Source organism: Pogonomyrmex barbatus, unplaced genomic scaffold (assembly GCF_055798465.1).
Source record: "Pogonomyrmex barbatus isolate J1 unplaced genomic scaffold, ASM5579846v1 scaffold11, whole genome shotgun sequence".
NCBI classification, from domain to species: Eukaryota; Metazoa; Arthropoda; class Insecta; order Hymenoptera; family Formicidae; genus Pogonomyrmex; species Pogonomyrmex barbatus.
Window position 1 is genome coordinate 4,858,698 of NW_028297107.1, and position 18,139 is coordinate 4,876,836.

General features: G+C 31.4%; 1 protein-coding gene across 1 annotated transcript in view; it reads right to left on the bottom strand.

Moving 5' to 3' along the window:
- The window catches only part of LOC148937733 (uncharacterized), a 36,142-nt gene extending 30,643 nt beyond the window's left edge, over positions 1–5,499 (bottom strand). The window contains 3 exon segments of the mRNA XM_089071188.1: positions 742–1,350; positions 3,770–3,893; positions 4,738–5,499. Of these exon segments, the coding sequence (XP_088927314.1) occupies positions 742–1,306 (565 nt within the window). The 5' untranslated portion in view covers positions 1,307–1,350; positions 3,770–3,893; positions 4,738–5,499.
- Positions 5,500–18,139: the final 12,640 nt, after the last annotated feature.

Here is an 18,139-nt window from a genome sequence, read left to right on the forward strand (position 1 = left end):
TTTGGGCAAGACAAATTGCAGTATGAGGTCACACTATTGTTCTAATCCCAAAATTGATAAAAATATTAACCGTTATAACAAGCCATAGAAACAACAAAAAACCCAATGTTAGAATGACTAAATTTATGATGTTTTTTATTATTCTCGGCTTTAAAATCATTGTGGTTAAACATAATAACCTAAAATTTATTTTAGCACAAAAAAATAAGAGAACTGGACAGTTTTTTGCTTAGGATGAACTACAAATGAGTAAAAATTTTTATTTGGTCTCCATTTTTCATTTTTTATGTTATTATAATACATCGTAACTATTTCATATCGCGTTTGATTTTTTATTGCTACACTAAGAAAAATGTTTGGTTGGATTAATTAGAATTCTGGGAAAAAATGAACCAAATAAAATTTTTTGCTTAAATATGCTGAATTTCTGTTTAAATCTACTAAAAGTTGAAGTAATTAGAATAGATTGATATAATATCAGAATCTTCTGATTTGTTCATTTTCAAATGTTTTTCTCGGTGTATGTATTTCAGGTTGCTTTAATTTTTTATCAAGTCTCATTATATATTTAGTAAAGATTAAATATTCAATTTTTAATATTTATATTCTAAATGTTAATTTTTTATATTTGGCTTATTGAAGATGGAGGAAATATTTATATCATTTAACATTACCATGCTTATTAATTGGTTTTAACATTTTTGTAATTTGCGGAAGTATAATGAACCGTTGGAAACTTACCCGCATCATTTTCAGGCATTTCTTGTATCACTGTAGGTATGTTAGTTTGTTCCGTACTTGGATTTGTTTCTGAAGGTTGACTTATATTATGACGGAGCATATGCAGCTTTAAACCTTCTATTCCAAGAAATATGCTTAATTTTTCATCGCAGCGAATGCAGTTTATTTCATTTTGTTTATCGACGAATGTGAGATATTTAAATAACCAAGAAGCTTTAATTTCTTCTTGAATTTTTTGCATTGTTTCTTTATGACGGCATAAGTGCCTTTCTAAATTCTTTAAGTCACATCTACTCCTTTTTGACTTATCACAAACTTTGCATTTTGCTATGAATGTTTCTTTTGTATAATATCGCCAAGCCGAGTTAAAATCAACGACCGTTTTCCACTTTCTGTCTTCTTCCTGATTAAATATCTTATGATCGTGATATAAGTGTGCTTTCATATGTGGTGCGATATCCGGAGATTTATAAATTTTCCTACAGTTCTTGCACTCTATTCTTTCATCGTTTATTCTATCAAAATGTTGCCATGCCCAAGTACAGTTTTCTGATTGTGCCATCATGTCCGTACAGTATCACAGAGCTCGTGTTACTAAATAAGTCGAATCTATTATAGCAAGAAAAATATTTGTTGGTATTATACAGGAAAGATCAAAAAGAATTACAAATTGATTTTTAAGTATAAATATTTTTATATGATTTGTGCCTTGACCGATAGTGAAATCATGTCGTTTCACGTTTCAAATCAGGCCGGTCCAAAACAATAAAAAACGGGTAGATGATAAATTCTATTGTCTTATTTTGTTTGTTTTTATTTTTGTTCCACTCGGTGATACGTTGGAGATGAGAAAACATTTAGCTCACAAGCAAAGAGATAGAAAGATTTGATATAAGTATTATTTTATATTTAATATCATATATCAAGCATAAAAGTGTTGTTATTTCTTGTATTACTCCTTTCAATATATAATGTAAATTTTGCATCATCACTGTTTATAATCTAAAATTAGAATTTAACAATTAGCAATATTTGATACTCTTGATATTCAATTCCGTACTTCAAATAATTACATGCTAATTATTACATATATCAAGTACTTTCAATCTTGATATTATAACTTCAATTCGCAATTCTAAATTAGAGTTATAAATTTATATAAAAATTTTAAAAAGACAAATGTATAACATACCGTATGCAGATATAATGCATATACACGGATAAAGGTAATAGACAGATAAATATAAAAAACATCTCAATACATGTCTATGTTTGAAAAATTATTCAGGAAAGTATTTAGAAAGTTTTATATAGAAAAGTTGATATATAAAATAGTGATACATAGTAAAGTTAAAACGAATTATATGTGTTTCCGTATGTACCTCTTTCTTTTATCAATAATTTTTCAAATATTAAAAATGACTGTGCTTCTCAATGTTTTTTTAAAATTTTCAATATTTATTTTAAAACATCTGTATTCTACATCTATATTCTCTGTTTTTCTAATAAAGTGTTCTGATCTCTAATTAATATTAGATACAAAACATATTTTATTTAAATTCATTATTTGATTGTTTATCCGAAATTAGATTTCTTACTATTTAAGTATCTGAATGTTGTATGTTTAATCGAATCTAGTTTTCTATTTTCGAAAATGTTAATGTAATCAATCAAACGCGTATTTTTCAATGAATTGCTAAATATTCAAGTATTAAAATAATAGTAAATCTGAATTAACAGATTCTGAGAATTTTGAATATTCAATGAAATAAAAATATTACTTATTATATTTGTGTTAAAATTTTTATTAATTATAACGTTCGGCACGGAATCTGTTAATTCAGATTTACTATTATTTTAATACTTGAATATTTAGCGATTTATTAAAATACGCGTTTGATTGATTACATTAACATTTTCGAAAATAGAAAACTAGATTCGATTAAACATACAACATTCAGATACTTAAATAGTAAGAAATCTAATTTCGGATAAACAATCAAATAACGAATTTAAATAAAATATGTTTTGTATCTAATATTAATTAGAGATCAGAACACTTTATTAGAAAAACAGAGAATACAGATGTAGAATACAGATGTTTTACACTAGATTTTATACTGTATGACTCTCATAGATTTTTGTCGCTGAAGATATATCCGGAAATAAAATTGCTATGCGAGTTGTTTTATTCCTTGATCTAGCATCTAAAAAATTGTGTCAAATGTTACATTTTTAAAATACGATTGTCTAATAGACATTACGATTCTTCTTAATGAATTAAAATTGCGATACAACATAATAATAATTGCATAAATTAAATTATATTTTTACATAATAATAATTCCTTGAATTAAAATTGTCTCAACATAATATAAATCTAAATTATTATTACGTCGCGACATAATTGTAATACATGCAATTAAGTCATATCAAAATTTTATTCATTCAGTTCATTAATGAAAATAATAATTTCTTTTTAGACAATTATTTTTAAAAAGTTAACATTCGAATTCAATTTGTTAAATTTTACTATAAAGTAAAGCGTCTTGTCATAAATTGCTAGATCTTGATGATTTTTTAAAAAAATTGAGCTCAATGCTGAAAATGATATTTTTGAGTATTTTTTAATTAAAATACAAAATGTAACATAACAGAGCAATTTCATTTACGAATTGCTTTTCTTCGACAAAAAAATCTGTAAAAGTTTTTTAGTGTGTTGGCAGTTTCACGTAAAAAGTTTCAGTTATTTATAAATTAAGGGAAAAGTGAATTAATTATCAGTGATAATTAATATTGCTTTCAATGTTTTTTATATATATAAATTATTTAAGCTGTATAAACTGATAATTATCAATGATAATTATCAGTTTATACAGCTTAAATAATTTATATATATAAAAAACATTGAAAGCAATATAATAGTATATAGTACATAGACTTTATTTTTAAAATGTATGTTATAATTGAAAGGTCTCTATATTTGAAGTAATATAATATAATATAAATTTTAGCAGATAATTATTACCAATATTGCCCTCTATCTTATGTTGTTTATATATGTATAATGTGCTATCAAAAATTTGTATTTTCTCGTTATTTCCTTCATTAAATATTGTTATTACATCCAGGATATTTCCTTTCGTCTGCATCTAAAGAGTGATGAACAAATGGAATATCAAATCTTTTATTCCAAAATATTTTTAAATAATTACAACGAGTACATATTATTACATGGACATTTGTCACTGAATATGAATTATTACAATAACTAGATATATAATTGTATTGATATACCAGAACTATCAAATTTGTAAGGTACTATTGATTTGAAGAATTTTTTTGCTACACGTTTCTTAATAATTGACTTGATACATAATAGAAAAATAGAATAAATATATCGATTTTTGTCATAAATTGCTATATAATGTTATAAATTGTTATATAAAATATTTACTTATATATGATATGTATGGCAAGTATGTATGTATAGTATGTATAAGCTAGAATTTTAAAAATCAGTCGTTTCTGAAAAAAACATTAATTGATCAATTTTTTTCGATTCAATTTTTTTTCGTATATATATATATATATGAAAAAAATTGATCTAATCTAAATATTATTTTATGCCCAATATTGTTACAGTAATTGTCAAATTAGACTTTAGCATTAATATATCTAAATGTAAAATTTATGAATTATGTGTTATGATCACTGTATCTGATAAAAACTCGAATAACTAGTGGCATTTCATGTCGCATTTAATTTTTCATTGCTATATATTTTAAGTTGTTTTAATTTTTTCAGTCCTCCTTACCATTATATTTAATATAAATTAAATATTTAACTATTAATATATATGTTAGTAAATAAATTCGTTATATTTGTTTGTAGAAGATGAATGAAATATTTATATCATTTACCGTAATCATACTTATTATTTTATTTTATCATTTTCGGAATTTGCGAATGTCTAATGTTTTGTTGGAAACTTACCGCATTATTTTCTAATACTACTTGTTTCATTGTAATTGTGTTAGTTTTTTCCGTTTGTTGCTTAAGATTGACGTATATTATGACGTATATTATGAGCAAATGCAGCCTTAAACTTTCTATTCTAAGAAATATGCTTAACTTGACATCGCAGCGAGTGCATTATATTTCGTTTTATTTATCAGCGAATGTGAGATATTGATATACCCAAGAAGATTTAATTTCTTCTTTCTTCTAACTATTTCTATTATTTCTTCATGTATAAGTGTTTTTCTAAATTCTTTGGATCATATGCATACTGTATTAGCTTATCACAAACTTGGCATCTTGCTGTTAATAATTCACATTTTGTGTAATATTGCCAAATTGAGTTAGTATCAACTTCCATCGTTCTCCACTTTTCTCTTCGGAATTAAATATCTTATGTCCGCACAGTATCACAGAGCACGTGTTACTAAATATATCCCGAATCTACTACGTCAAGAGAGACATTCATCAGACTAACTTAATTGAAAAAGATCGAAAAGAAACACAAATTCTATCTATATAAATATCTTTATATGATTTTATATATTTTATATTTCTATCTTATCAAATAGTTGAGTCATGTCATTTTACATCTAAACCAGGCCTGACAAAAGCAAAAAGGTATAGATGATAAATTCTGTTATCTATCCTTATTTGTTTTCTTTTCGTCTTTCTCAATGAGAACGTTGGGATTATGAAAGCGTTTAACTCCCGACCAATGTTAGTCTCAGTCCACAATAGGTATTTAATCTTTAAGCCATAAGAAATTGACCTATCTTAAGCAATTATTCTTTTCATATTCTTTTATTTGATTATGATTGGCCAATTTCTTATTTCTTGAATCACCTATTGTGGACCGACACTTAGCCAGATTTAATCTAAATATTATAGTCTTTAAATCAGACATACATAAGTTGCTGTTATTTGTTATATTACTACTTTCATATTTAATTTGGAATTTGCTTTATCACTGCCTGCTACTTTATAATCTATAATTAGAATTCAATAATTATCATGTTTAAAAGAATATTTTGCTTATATATGTATATTATTCGATTATTAGTTGAAATTATTCTTTTATTATTTGAATGTCTCGAATAATTGAATGTTTATTAAAGTATTACTTGCATTTGAAATGTTCGCAAAAATGAAAATTTTAACTAATTTTAATTAATTATTGAACATTTAGGAATACTGAAGTATACAGCAAATAAAAATATGATAAATATTTATTTGATTGAATAGGAATATATTTTAATATTTATATCATATATTATGTTATGTATTACATTAATATTTACATTAATATTACATTAAATTACGTATGATACTAAACGTATGATTATTTCATAATATGATAACTGTTACATTTATACTATATTTTTAATAAAAATTTTTCATATACATATTGTAGAAAAAATAATCCATTATTAGGTTTGATAAAATTTTGATAAAATGAAAATTTTTTATTCTAATTTTTATAATTTTTATAATTTTTTATAATTTTTTATTCTAATATTTATAATAATTATTATATTTAGATTATAATTTTTCATTAAATTATATATTTAGGGCTATATATATTTTTTTTCAACAAAAATCTATTCTATTAAATTTATGGTAGGTAGAAATAATTATGGTTCAGAAATAATTTGTATAGTATTTACTATTCTTTTAAGCTTGCGAAAATATATCGTGTTATTGAAGACTTATATTTGCATTATTTTGCTCAGTTTTTTCTTGTATTATTAAATTATAATGTTTCCTCTTGTACATCTTCATCTATTTCTAATAATTAATTTATGTAATGAGTGGTGAACAAATAAGAATACTTTAAACTTTCTACTCCAAAAAATATATCATTTTACCTTCTGCCTTAAATGTAAAATTGAGACAATTTTTAATTTTATTTTGAAGATTTTTTATTTCTATTACATGATTCCGGACTTGTAAGTATTTTTCTAAATTTAATATTATATCTGCTTGCCGCCTTACAAATTCACAAAAATTGTACTTTGCAATAAATGTTTTATCTTTTGTTTTTAGTATTACCACGCCGAATTGGTATCAATATTTATTTTTTTCTCCATTTTTTTATTTTTCTCATCATTAGATTATATTATAAACAAAATACAAGTATGCTTTTATTTGATTATTTATATTATTGTTACATCGATAAATTAGCTTACATTACATTGCTATTATTGTTTATTTTAGAAATATTTTGTTATGTCCAGCTTCTTTTTGATTCCATTATATACACACGGAATCGAATATATCGTATATCAATAAAAATATTTGATTGTTTAGAACAGATCAGAGAAATGTAAATCTTAACAAGTTCATTATTGTCTAAAAATTATTATAGTGATTAATAATATAAAAACTAATTAAAATATTTAAATGTATATATATATATATATATATATATATATATATATATATATATATAGATAATCTAAATGCAAGAAAGAAGAGATCTATAACACACCACACACACACACACACACACACACACACACACACACACACACACGCGCGCGCGCGCGCGCGCGCGCGCGCGTGTGCCTGTATATATAATATAAATGTTTTTTTCCGCATTTAGATTATCTTTAAAATCATACATGTTTAGTAGAGTTCGTTCAGCCGAAGTCCTCGAAAATCAAAGGGAAATATTGTCCCTAAATAAAGCCATACGTTGATTAATGCGCCGGATTACGCAGCGGAAGTAGCTCGCGATTCAACGTCTAGTAGAAATCGGTCGAGCGAGGAGTTCCCATTGTCGTCGCTGTTCCATCAGCGAGCTCTATCAAAGTGAGTTCCCTTGCATCTGTGTGCCCAGTGTGTGGAATATGCGAAGCACTTGATGACATGCATGAAACCTTGCGTGCTTCTCAATCTCGTCGCGGCACGCCTCAAGATACGGTTCGACTCGGCTTGGCGCCGCGCCGCGCCAAGATGTCCTCGTTCTGAGTGAATGGCGTGGCTTGATGCAAATCAAGCAATCCCGGGGTAATCAGATCTGGGTTTATTATGGCCTACCAATTCTGCGGTAAGCGTCGTGGAGCTTTAAGCGCCCGGGAGAAGATTGGTAGAGCGAGAAAACGAGATCTGTACGTTCGGCTCCGTTTCGTCTCCGCTTCTCTCCTTCTCTCCCTCTCTCTCCTCGTAATCCGCGCGCGTTTGCGCGCGTTTTGTCTTGTCACGTTAAAAGCTTTTATCATGTACGCGGGCTTCCCCGACGCCACGATCTGATCCATAATACTGCGAATTATCATGTTTATCGATTCGTATATCTATTAATTCGGAGTAAATTAATTATATAAACTTTCCCTCCTATAAAACAGCTTGACGATATCACAGTCTTCTTTATGATTTTTATAATGGCTCAACATTCAATTGCAGTTTAAACGGGACATAAGTCAAGTCAGTTAAAAATGTAGAAATTTAGATAATTATTTTCTTGTGAAATTAAAATTTCACTGAGTCACGTTGATTAGCCTTTGAATCAATTATACGTCAAAGGAACATTTTTGAACGAGACGACTTTTATTTTAATTTCTACGCTACGGCAATTTACATTGATCATCCCGACCAGGGTCTTATAGCTTGAAGAAAAAGCGGCCTGTAAAGGCAGATGTGTTACGATGATAATCATTAGCCTAGATCGGCGTTGCGTTTCGGTGCGATTCATTCAACACTCGTTTCGAGAGATCCAATCGATATCTCCTCGGCACCGAGTCCTGTAATTAGAAGTTTGGACCATAGCGTGCGAGGATATGGTCTCTATGGTTGACTAGGATACTTCAAAGAGATGGCCTCTCCTTCGATTCTCCTCGTAAAGTTAGCACGAGATGGAGAGTCCAGTATCACGAGAAAAGACTGGGAAAGACCGGAACGTTCAAGCGCGCGTTAAGCCCGACAAATGGGATTCGATGTAAGTGAGGGTCTTCGAGTCGGTAACATGGCTATTAGGCAGTCACCTAGACTAACTAGACCGGTATTCATTGATATCCACTCGGGAATCACCGGTGTAGCATCGAAGCGAGTCTCATTTTCCGATCTTGATGCGCGTCTCGCTGTGAAACAATACTCGAGGAATTTTTATTTACCGAGAGATTTTATGTATTTTATATAACAAAATAACATTAATAAATACTTTTATTAATTGTAGACTATGTTATTATAGTCTAATATTGTAATTCTGAATTTCCGTTATACCACTTGCACGTCTGTTGTAAAATAAAACGAAAAATTTGTCAATTTTTGTTACAGATAATAAAGCGAGAATAGAGATTATTAAATCATAATAATTCATCATATTTTAGGTATGTGCCATTTTTTTTCTACTAAAATTAGTTTGTTAAATGATGCTTCGAATAAATATTTCAAAAGTGAAGTTCACATGTTTAATATGAAACGTGCCGTGATATCGGCGCCGTAACAATCGGAGCGGATTCGTATCGAAAGCGATACGTGCGTAAGGATTAAGCGTTTCACAAAGTTGTCAGTTCCTGAAGTGGACTGGTTAGTTGCGAGCTAACGGCTAATGAAGCGGCGCGGTAAAATAAATGCGTCGAATACGAGTTTGCGGCGGATTCCACGAGTGAGTATCCTCTTGAGTTCTCTCGAATCGAATAACAACGTCTCTCGAACGCGACGTATATAGTATACACGCTTCCTCACGAGAGGGGAAGGGACGAATATCGAACGCGGAATTTCCAATTAGAGCAACTCCATCGCGGAGAATCGCTAACGAGTTTTGACCGAGAAACCGGGTCGTGTCGATTACGCGGAAAGCTTTAGGAGATTTATGAGTGACATTTTCGGTCTCGAAACTTCGCGTTATATATTGTTACGCCAAACAGCCTTCTAATTCTTACTCTTTTTGTATTTCACATCTATTTAATTTGTTGTAATGAATGTTTCATTATTTAGTACTGCTATTTTTGAATTTTATAAAATTCATGTGATTTATGTGAGATTATTGATTTATTATCGAAGAAATTGCTTTGCGATTTAAGAACGTTATATTAAACAAATAAAATAAAATAAAAGATAAAATAAATAAAATAATAATAATAATAAAATTAATTATAAGCTAAGTATTATATAAATACATCTACTTAGCTTATAATACTTAGCTTATAATTAATTTTAATTTTAATATAATAGAAACTTATAATTATAATGCAAATATCGAATGTCGAAAGTTAAGGTATTACAAGTAAGACACAAGGATTTTTAATCACTTTAGGAATCAGTTGAAACTCGCTTCTTGCTCTCCGCGCGTAATATTTATAAATAATTCTATAATTATCGTTATATCGCTGAGAGAAATTTTGAGATTGATTAACACAAAGTTTAACATAAGTTTAAACTCTGTCCTGCGTATTTTCGCGTAACGAGTTCGATGAGTAGCACAATTAAATTCACGAGAATGTTTCTACGCGTACGTTTTTCTGCGAGAACAAGAGACGGCGGAAGAAACTTTCTCCCGTACGAGGGCGCGAAGAAAGATTTACTTAAATGGGGTACATCGATGATGACACACGACAAGATTGTTTTCTAGGTTTCTACCACGGGACCACCAGCTTCGTTCCCTCGCCCCACGGGCTTTCGCGGGTTTGCTCTTGTAATATCTTATTATACGATCACTACCTTGGCGATGTATGCAGCGCTGTATACAGGATGTTTCAAAATAGATGCTTTTCAAAGTGGCAAAGAGTTTCAAACAGATTTCTAATTTAATCTTGTTTAATCTAATTAATCTAAAATTATTATGATTATGAATTATTATTATAAAAGCAAATTTAAATTACGTCTGCCACTTTTGAAAATGGGATATATCTAGGGAAAGTGGATTTTATAGGAGACTAGGAAGATTGAAAATGTTTTTGATATGTTTTCTCATGAGAATAATATAAAAAAACGTAAAGTGTATTGAACTAGAAGAGCCGATTTAGCATAATTAAAGGTAGAGAAAGTTAAAAAAAATAATCCGAGTGAAATTGTTAAAAATGTGAAATAAAATTTGTATAAAAGTGTAGAGTTTAGAAAATTCTCAGTAATCGTATCTATTTTATTAACCAACCATACATATTGCAGATCAGATTAAATCTTAGAGATCTCGCTCTCACTTATCTCGAGTTACTTTTCTAAATATATAAAAAACGTGTTGCAGTAAACGTTCAGGGTTGAACGCGCGGGTTAATGCCTGTCGATTATCGAAGCCGCGTGCAGTTTCCCGTATGGGCGGATCGATGCATATCGTTCCCGCGAGCCCTGTACCCCATGCCCGCGCGTACGGAGGACCACCGGCATTCCGTATGAAGTTATTATCCTCGTCTTGATTCTGGTACGACGACGCATGCACGCATGCACGCATGCCTCTGCATCGGAGGAGACCTGACGCAAACCGTGTCGGCCCTCCCTCGCTCAACGAGCCTCCTTCGCGCGAGGGGGGAAAGAGAAAGAGGCGTGGGCAGCCCTTAAAGTCACGTACTAGACCAGCCGCGCGATTGCCGGCATTAATATCTTATTACGGGATTATCGACGTGGGGTTTCGCACGCGGGCGATCCGCGCCTACGAGAATCCGCGCACCGGGAATCCGTAGAAAGAGGCTCGCGCGACATGCAGATTTCGTGCCGTGCTGACTTGCCTCGACTCAACGATATTAGACGTCGAATAACCTCGGCTGTTGTCTAGTCTCGTATTGTCAGGAAAATCCGTGACCATAGTGTTAACTTGTTACATCGATATGAATCTGACACGAGCGATGATCACGTGAAGATCTGAACGTAGAAATGTAGATATGTTATGATTTACGTGAACGCGAAAACTCATGTCACTTTTTTTTTACAGAATTCTCTTTTATCACTTGCATTAATCTTAATTAAAAAAAAAAAAAAAAAAAAAAACAAACAATGTCTGTTTGATATTTTTATGGATACAATTGAGAAGTAAATTTAGTAATTTAGTCTTGTTTGTATCGTCAGAAAAATTTATCAGACTGCGATTATGCTGTTATGTCAATATATGGATGCTGGAATAATGAATGCTATTCTGCAGTTGAGAACATGAAAAATATGTATCGAATCATCCATCCATCTTTGTTCTATTATACTCGTCTAATAATGTAGATCTATGATCATATCATAGCCATTATCTTGCAGCTGGAAAATTGATATCATTGCGCTATAGGGAATTACATTACAGATGGATGGATGTTTGAAGTATATCCAGTATTAATAGAATTAATTCTCTCGAAGATTCTTTAAAAATTAATATTTAAATTTTTATTTATTAATTTTAATTCTTCACAAGCTAGGCCAGAAATCATATTGGCATTTCAAAATTAAAATGTCTAGTCAAATTTTTTGAAAAAAAAATTGCATTGCGGCAAATTTTTTTGAAAAATTAATAAAAATCAAATATCTTGAAACGTAGCAAAATATTTTTTGTCGATAAAAATTATTAGCTTATGGGAAAACTGCGTTAAATTAAATGTGGATATATTGCAATTTCTAGCAATTTTCTAGCTTCTATTCATCGGCAATATTGAAGTGTACTTAACGATCAAGTAAGTAAAGCTTTTTGCAATGAAGTATTAAATCCACGACAACGTTGGATTCGACTTCGGAGAGGTCGGCGCGATGACAAAGGTTGTTGATCACTGTGAGAACCTCTGGAGAGGATACGGCGCATCGTGGCGGATGGCTGGATGGATGGACGGGGCCTCGCTCGCCTCGCTCACTCGCCCAGCTCAAAGGGTATTATTAGGACCGGGCTCGAACGTAATGACTTAATACTACGAGACTCTGTTAGTTGGCCTATGCTGGGCAACGTCTACCTATGTACTCGTATCGGCTTTGAGTCTCTTCGCGGTAACTCTGTCGGGAAGTCGAGTCGAAGATGGTATGCCGTCATTCTGAAAGGAAATTGATTAAAAAGACGGATGAAAAGTATAGGGGTAAGTGGAAAAAGAACGGGGTAAGAGATGAATAGAGGGAAGGAATAGAAAAAAGAAAAAAGAAGACGGAAAGAAAAGAAATAATTAAGACTTTGGATTAATGAAGATAGTGGAGGGAGTGCAGCGAAACGTTAACGTATTATATATCCTGAAATATTTTAAAATATCTCATTTATCTCATACTTAATGCCAGTAATATCTGCTACTTGAAAATGAACCTTCGCGCGCCCGAGATTCTTCATGAAAAGAATCATTACCTATTTCCCGGGGTAGGCAATCTCATATATCTCGCCCGCGCGGCGGTGAAATACTTAAAGTTCGGCATTAAAGCGGGACGTTAATTTCACCCGTGGAAAACTGGGTTAAACATCCGCTCTTTTTTCCTCCGGTCGAAGCCGAGGAGAGCGGCTCGTTGCGCGAGTCGAGTACTTTAGCACGAACACGGTTTTAGAAGATCCTTTTTCTCTCCTGCCAAGTCCGTCCTTCCCAGTGTTCCTCGCACCGCTCGCGTGTCCTCGGGGCACCGCTCGTCATCCTGTAAATCTGTTGTGGAAGAAAGGAAGAGAGAAGAAGAGCGAAGGCGAGCCCTCTATTCTTGACGGTCGAAGATACCGCAAGGTACCTTTCGGCCTTGTATTTTTTCCGCTATCCATACTACCCCTCGGTCTATGCATTTTTCATCCGAGTTATTTTTGTTTTTATCCTTGTAATCTCGCGTTATTCTCTCACAGAATGAAAATGTTGGAAATCAGGAGGATAGACCGTTCTGTTGCTTCAAGGTCTCGCATATGAGGAAATCGATTTCTCTTATCCTCACAAAAGCCGCGTATTTCTTTCAATAAATGCGCAAACGCGGTGGTGTTCCTGATAAAAATATTCCAGAATCGACAATAAAATTATCTTTCTCAATGAAATGTTCTTGATTAATACTTCTACAATTACGTAAATAAATATTTATATATAACTTAGCATATTATATAATCTTCACATATCATCATAGCTTCAATCAATAAATTCGAAATACATTTTTGTAATATATTTTTAAGAAATTAAATAGTTTTGATGAATTTTTATGAAGAAAGGATTATCTTCAAATTTATTGATGCTATTGATGTGCAAAATTTTCGATTTGCATTTCCTACTCTTTTTTTCCTCTGTTACTTTTTGTGGCATCTGTTTTTTGCACGTATGCTCTTATACCGGTTTCTTTTTCTCTCTTTCTCCCATATCATATATCGTTTCTCGAGCTCGATACTGTACTTGTCGGATAACAACGGGAAGTTATAACTCCCGGAATTAGTGAGTATTCTTTGGTATGTTTGGTAGCCATTTGCATCGCTATACATACAAATTTTGAATTACAAAACGAATGTGGCATTTTAATAAACTAAAAAAATTATACAGTATTTTCAGCAGTTAAAATCAGGATCTTTAATTCAAATAAAAAAACGATTTTTCAGAATTTCTATTAGGAAATTAATTTTGAATATCGAAAATTTATTGAATACATATTGAAATAATAACAATCTACATAATTATTCAACTGAAAAATTGGCTATATTTCAATTTTATTTTTATACATTAATATATTGTTTATTAATTAAATCTCCAGCATATACACAAAAAATAATCACAAAAAGCAGACTTTTAATTATTGTATATATAAATTTTAGATTGTCCGTTATAATTTAATGAAATAGATCATTTAAAATTGATTTTATTTATATTATTGATATTATTTAACAAATAAGTTTAAATAATCGCATCTGCGGATCGTATCTCACTGAAACGATTTTTTATTGAGAAGAATTCGAGAATTTCCTTGATCTCGAGAAAGCCCACTCTAAATCTTTCCTTGATTCTTTTTCTTTCGTAACCCTATCGGCTTTTTCTTCTTTCTCGTTCACGGCTGCACAATTCTCGTACGCGAATAATTGCACCTTTTCCTTTTGCTCCGTGCAAGCGTTCGATTAACGGCCGGTTAGGCTCGTGTGTTTTACGAAGGATTTACATCGAGTGCAGGAGGGCGAGGGGCACAGAGAGAAAATGCTTCTCGCTTGATCTTAATTGCACGTGCATTAATTGATCCATGACAGGCTCGCACGCGGGCCGCAGGTGCGCACATAAATTTCTTCCGGATAGTCTCGCAGCTTCCTGCGCGTTTCCGCTTGTTACACCGGAAAGGGGGATCGCATTTATCGAGTGTTGCGATGATATTGTGCGGAAATATAAATGGATATTATCATGAATTACATATTGGCGAATATTTTATATCCAGACAATCGAGCGAATTTATTTGCACAAATCAATTCATCGTCAATCGCCAGTATTCGTTGGATTACCAATTGATAAGATATTTCGATTCTAATTGAGAAATTAAATTTAATTGCGAACTCGCTTGGTTGTTGAACATGAAATTTTGTATAATTTTCTTGTTATTAAATATTTTTTTAATTACAATATTCATACATTATTCATATTCCTTTATTTGTAAATCGAGTAAAATTCGTGTTTTTTTTTCTCTTCGTGTAATTTTTTACAGCAACGGTTGATTTGTTCGTGCAAGTACGTGCAGACAATCGTTTCATGCAATTAATTGCAAAGAAGACTGAAATAGACAAACGCCAGTATAATTCGGCCAATTAAAACCTGACTGTTGATGGTCCGTAAATACGTTGAACTCGGCCATGCCTTCCGCCTTCTTTTATGGCTTTCTTTTCTCGGTACATGCTGGGAATAATTTATCGACACGAACGTGCGAGGCGTTGGGTAATTACTTTAATTGCATCCTGCTTGTTATAACACCGCAATGAAGTTATTACTAGTTTTACCCAACACCCGTAAAAACATTCGCGGGTTGATTTCTTGTCGTTACTCTTTCTACATTATGTAGTCGCTTCAACAAAAAATTAAAAAAATATATAGATTAAGTCCAACCAATTTATTAATTTTATATTTATAACAGCGAAACAAATCGGAATTTTATGTGCAGCATTAGGGACTTGAACAATTTCACTAAATTTGCGCAGGACAAAGCCGCTTAGAGCAAGAAAGTTAGTAGAACATTCTAACGTTGAATCGGTTCCCTAGTGTAAATCAACATTTTTAACTCGATATAACTTCGGAGTTTGCTTAATCGAATGAGAGGATGTAATTTTAGCAGAAGTGGTGCAACGGGGGAATTAGCAATGAACGAGGTTAACGCTTGTATTAATTTAGGGGTAACATCTGGCTGAAGTTCGCAATTTACTTTAAGCAGTCGATTTGAAACAGCCACATTACCATGCGCGAAACATATTTAAAATCTCAAACTCTACTAGCTAAGGATCGAGAAGTTATTTATCTTTCTTAACTCGAAACTTTTAGACAGTTCTGAGAATAATCTTTAGATTCTAAAGTACTCTGGAAATCTCCGGACATCTCTTAAAATTATATTGTTGTAATAATATTATAGAGAAATTTGTATCTTGACTTTTAATGCTTGTAAATCTGTTTTAAATATAAAATATTTATATAAAATTAATATATACACACACACACACACACACACACACACACACACACACACACACACATATATGTTTATAATTTTATAAAGTATTTGACGATGTAATATTTTTCTTTTTGCACTTAAAATCTTGCATTTAATAGTATTCATACATATACGATAGAAATAAATTTCTATAAAAGTTAATCTTTCGAGAGAAAGAAGTATCTTCCGCAACGCTACAGCTTGTAATCAAAAGATCGGGTCAGAGGGCTTCAGCCATTCCGAAGCTTCACGAGAGCTAAGGGTCGCGAAGCTTGAGAATTCTTCAGTCGGCGTTGCTCTAAGAGTCGGCTGGTTTTTGTACAATTAGCATAATTATCGAGCTGGTTCACGAGCGGATCGATGGCGGGCGGAACGAGCGGTGCATAAAATCGGGACCCGCTAATGCGAGCGGATCACAGCTGCGGCCACGATAAGATCTGCAGTTGCAGCGCAGTTGGAGGACTCGGTCGAAGTCGTCAAAAGTCCAAACGAGCCTCTCGTTTATCCATCAGGCTATCTTGCCTCTGGCCCGGCACTCCGAGCTGGCACGCTAATCGCACGAGTCTCTACGACCTGCCATTTTGCCGGGGATTACAGCCATTCCTCGCGGCTGAGAAGAAGATGCGCCCGGATAGACATCATTCCGTTGGCCGAGCTTTTATTTTAACACTCATGGCGAGGATATCTTCCGATTATAAAATCTGACGACTCTCGGATTGCATACCGAGGAAACAATGTGCTATTTTGTGCGTCATATGTATCGATAATGTTGAACAAGTTTAATATATAATTTTTCTTCTGACACGTAAATATATTTGTGCACATACGACTGAAATTAATATTATCTTTTTCTTTTTAAACGAATTTAGGGAATATTTGTCATTGTTGGGAAATAATAATGCATCGTTCTGTACTTAATAATATAAATTACGCCAGCCAATTAAATTACTGTTTAATCGGATAATAAGCTTACGTTAATGAATAATTTGCGTTTAAGCTTAATATTAGACGATTGTCAAAAAGTATCGATTTAACAAAACTATTATGAGATGAGGATTGATTATTCAATTGCGATTTTTTAATATGAATAATTTTTATCAATTTAGGCAGAAGTATAAGTAATCTGCTATTATATTCTGATATTTAAAAAATTTATTTACTTCATATATAAATTTGAATCAACAGAATTCTTTTATGTTCATAAAATATTTGACGATTTTATTTGGATTAAAAAAGGCTTATAATAATATATGCTTTCTAATTGATAAATATATAATACATATATCTAAAAAATGTTTCCATAGCTATCGTATAATTTAAGTATTTTAGAGATTTATTAGACTCATAAATTTTAGTATAAAGATAAAATAGTTTTTATGTTATAAATCGAGTTGACCAATACTATTGTATAGAAAAAAATTGATTTTTAATTAATATCAATTAATTTCATGATTCCGAGCGTATCAAAGCACTAGCTGTTCATCACAGAAGATATTTCAATTTGTTTATGTAAAATAAGTATTTAAACGATAAGGGAAGAAAGTTATTACTGTTTTATGATATTTGCGAGAGATAATTAATTACTGTATCGACGTTTTGATTCGAATGTATCTCGTGCATTAAATTTTTCATTGGGATGGATATAATTTGTTTATTTTTGAATTGAGAAATGAATATAATAACTCTTACGTAATTATCAGATAACGTAACTTATGTAACTAAAAGCCGATATGATATATATCGATTATTTGTTAATAATTAATTTATAATTGAAAAAACTGTTTATCTATGTTTTAACGCTAAGTATTTTATAGTGCTTACACATTAAATTAGAACTTTAATTGTTGTCAATGTTTCTTTTGCGGCTTCTCTA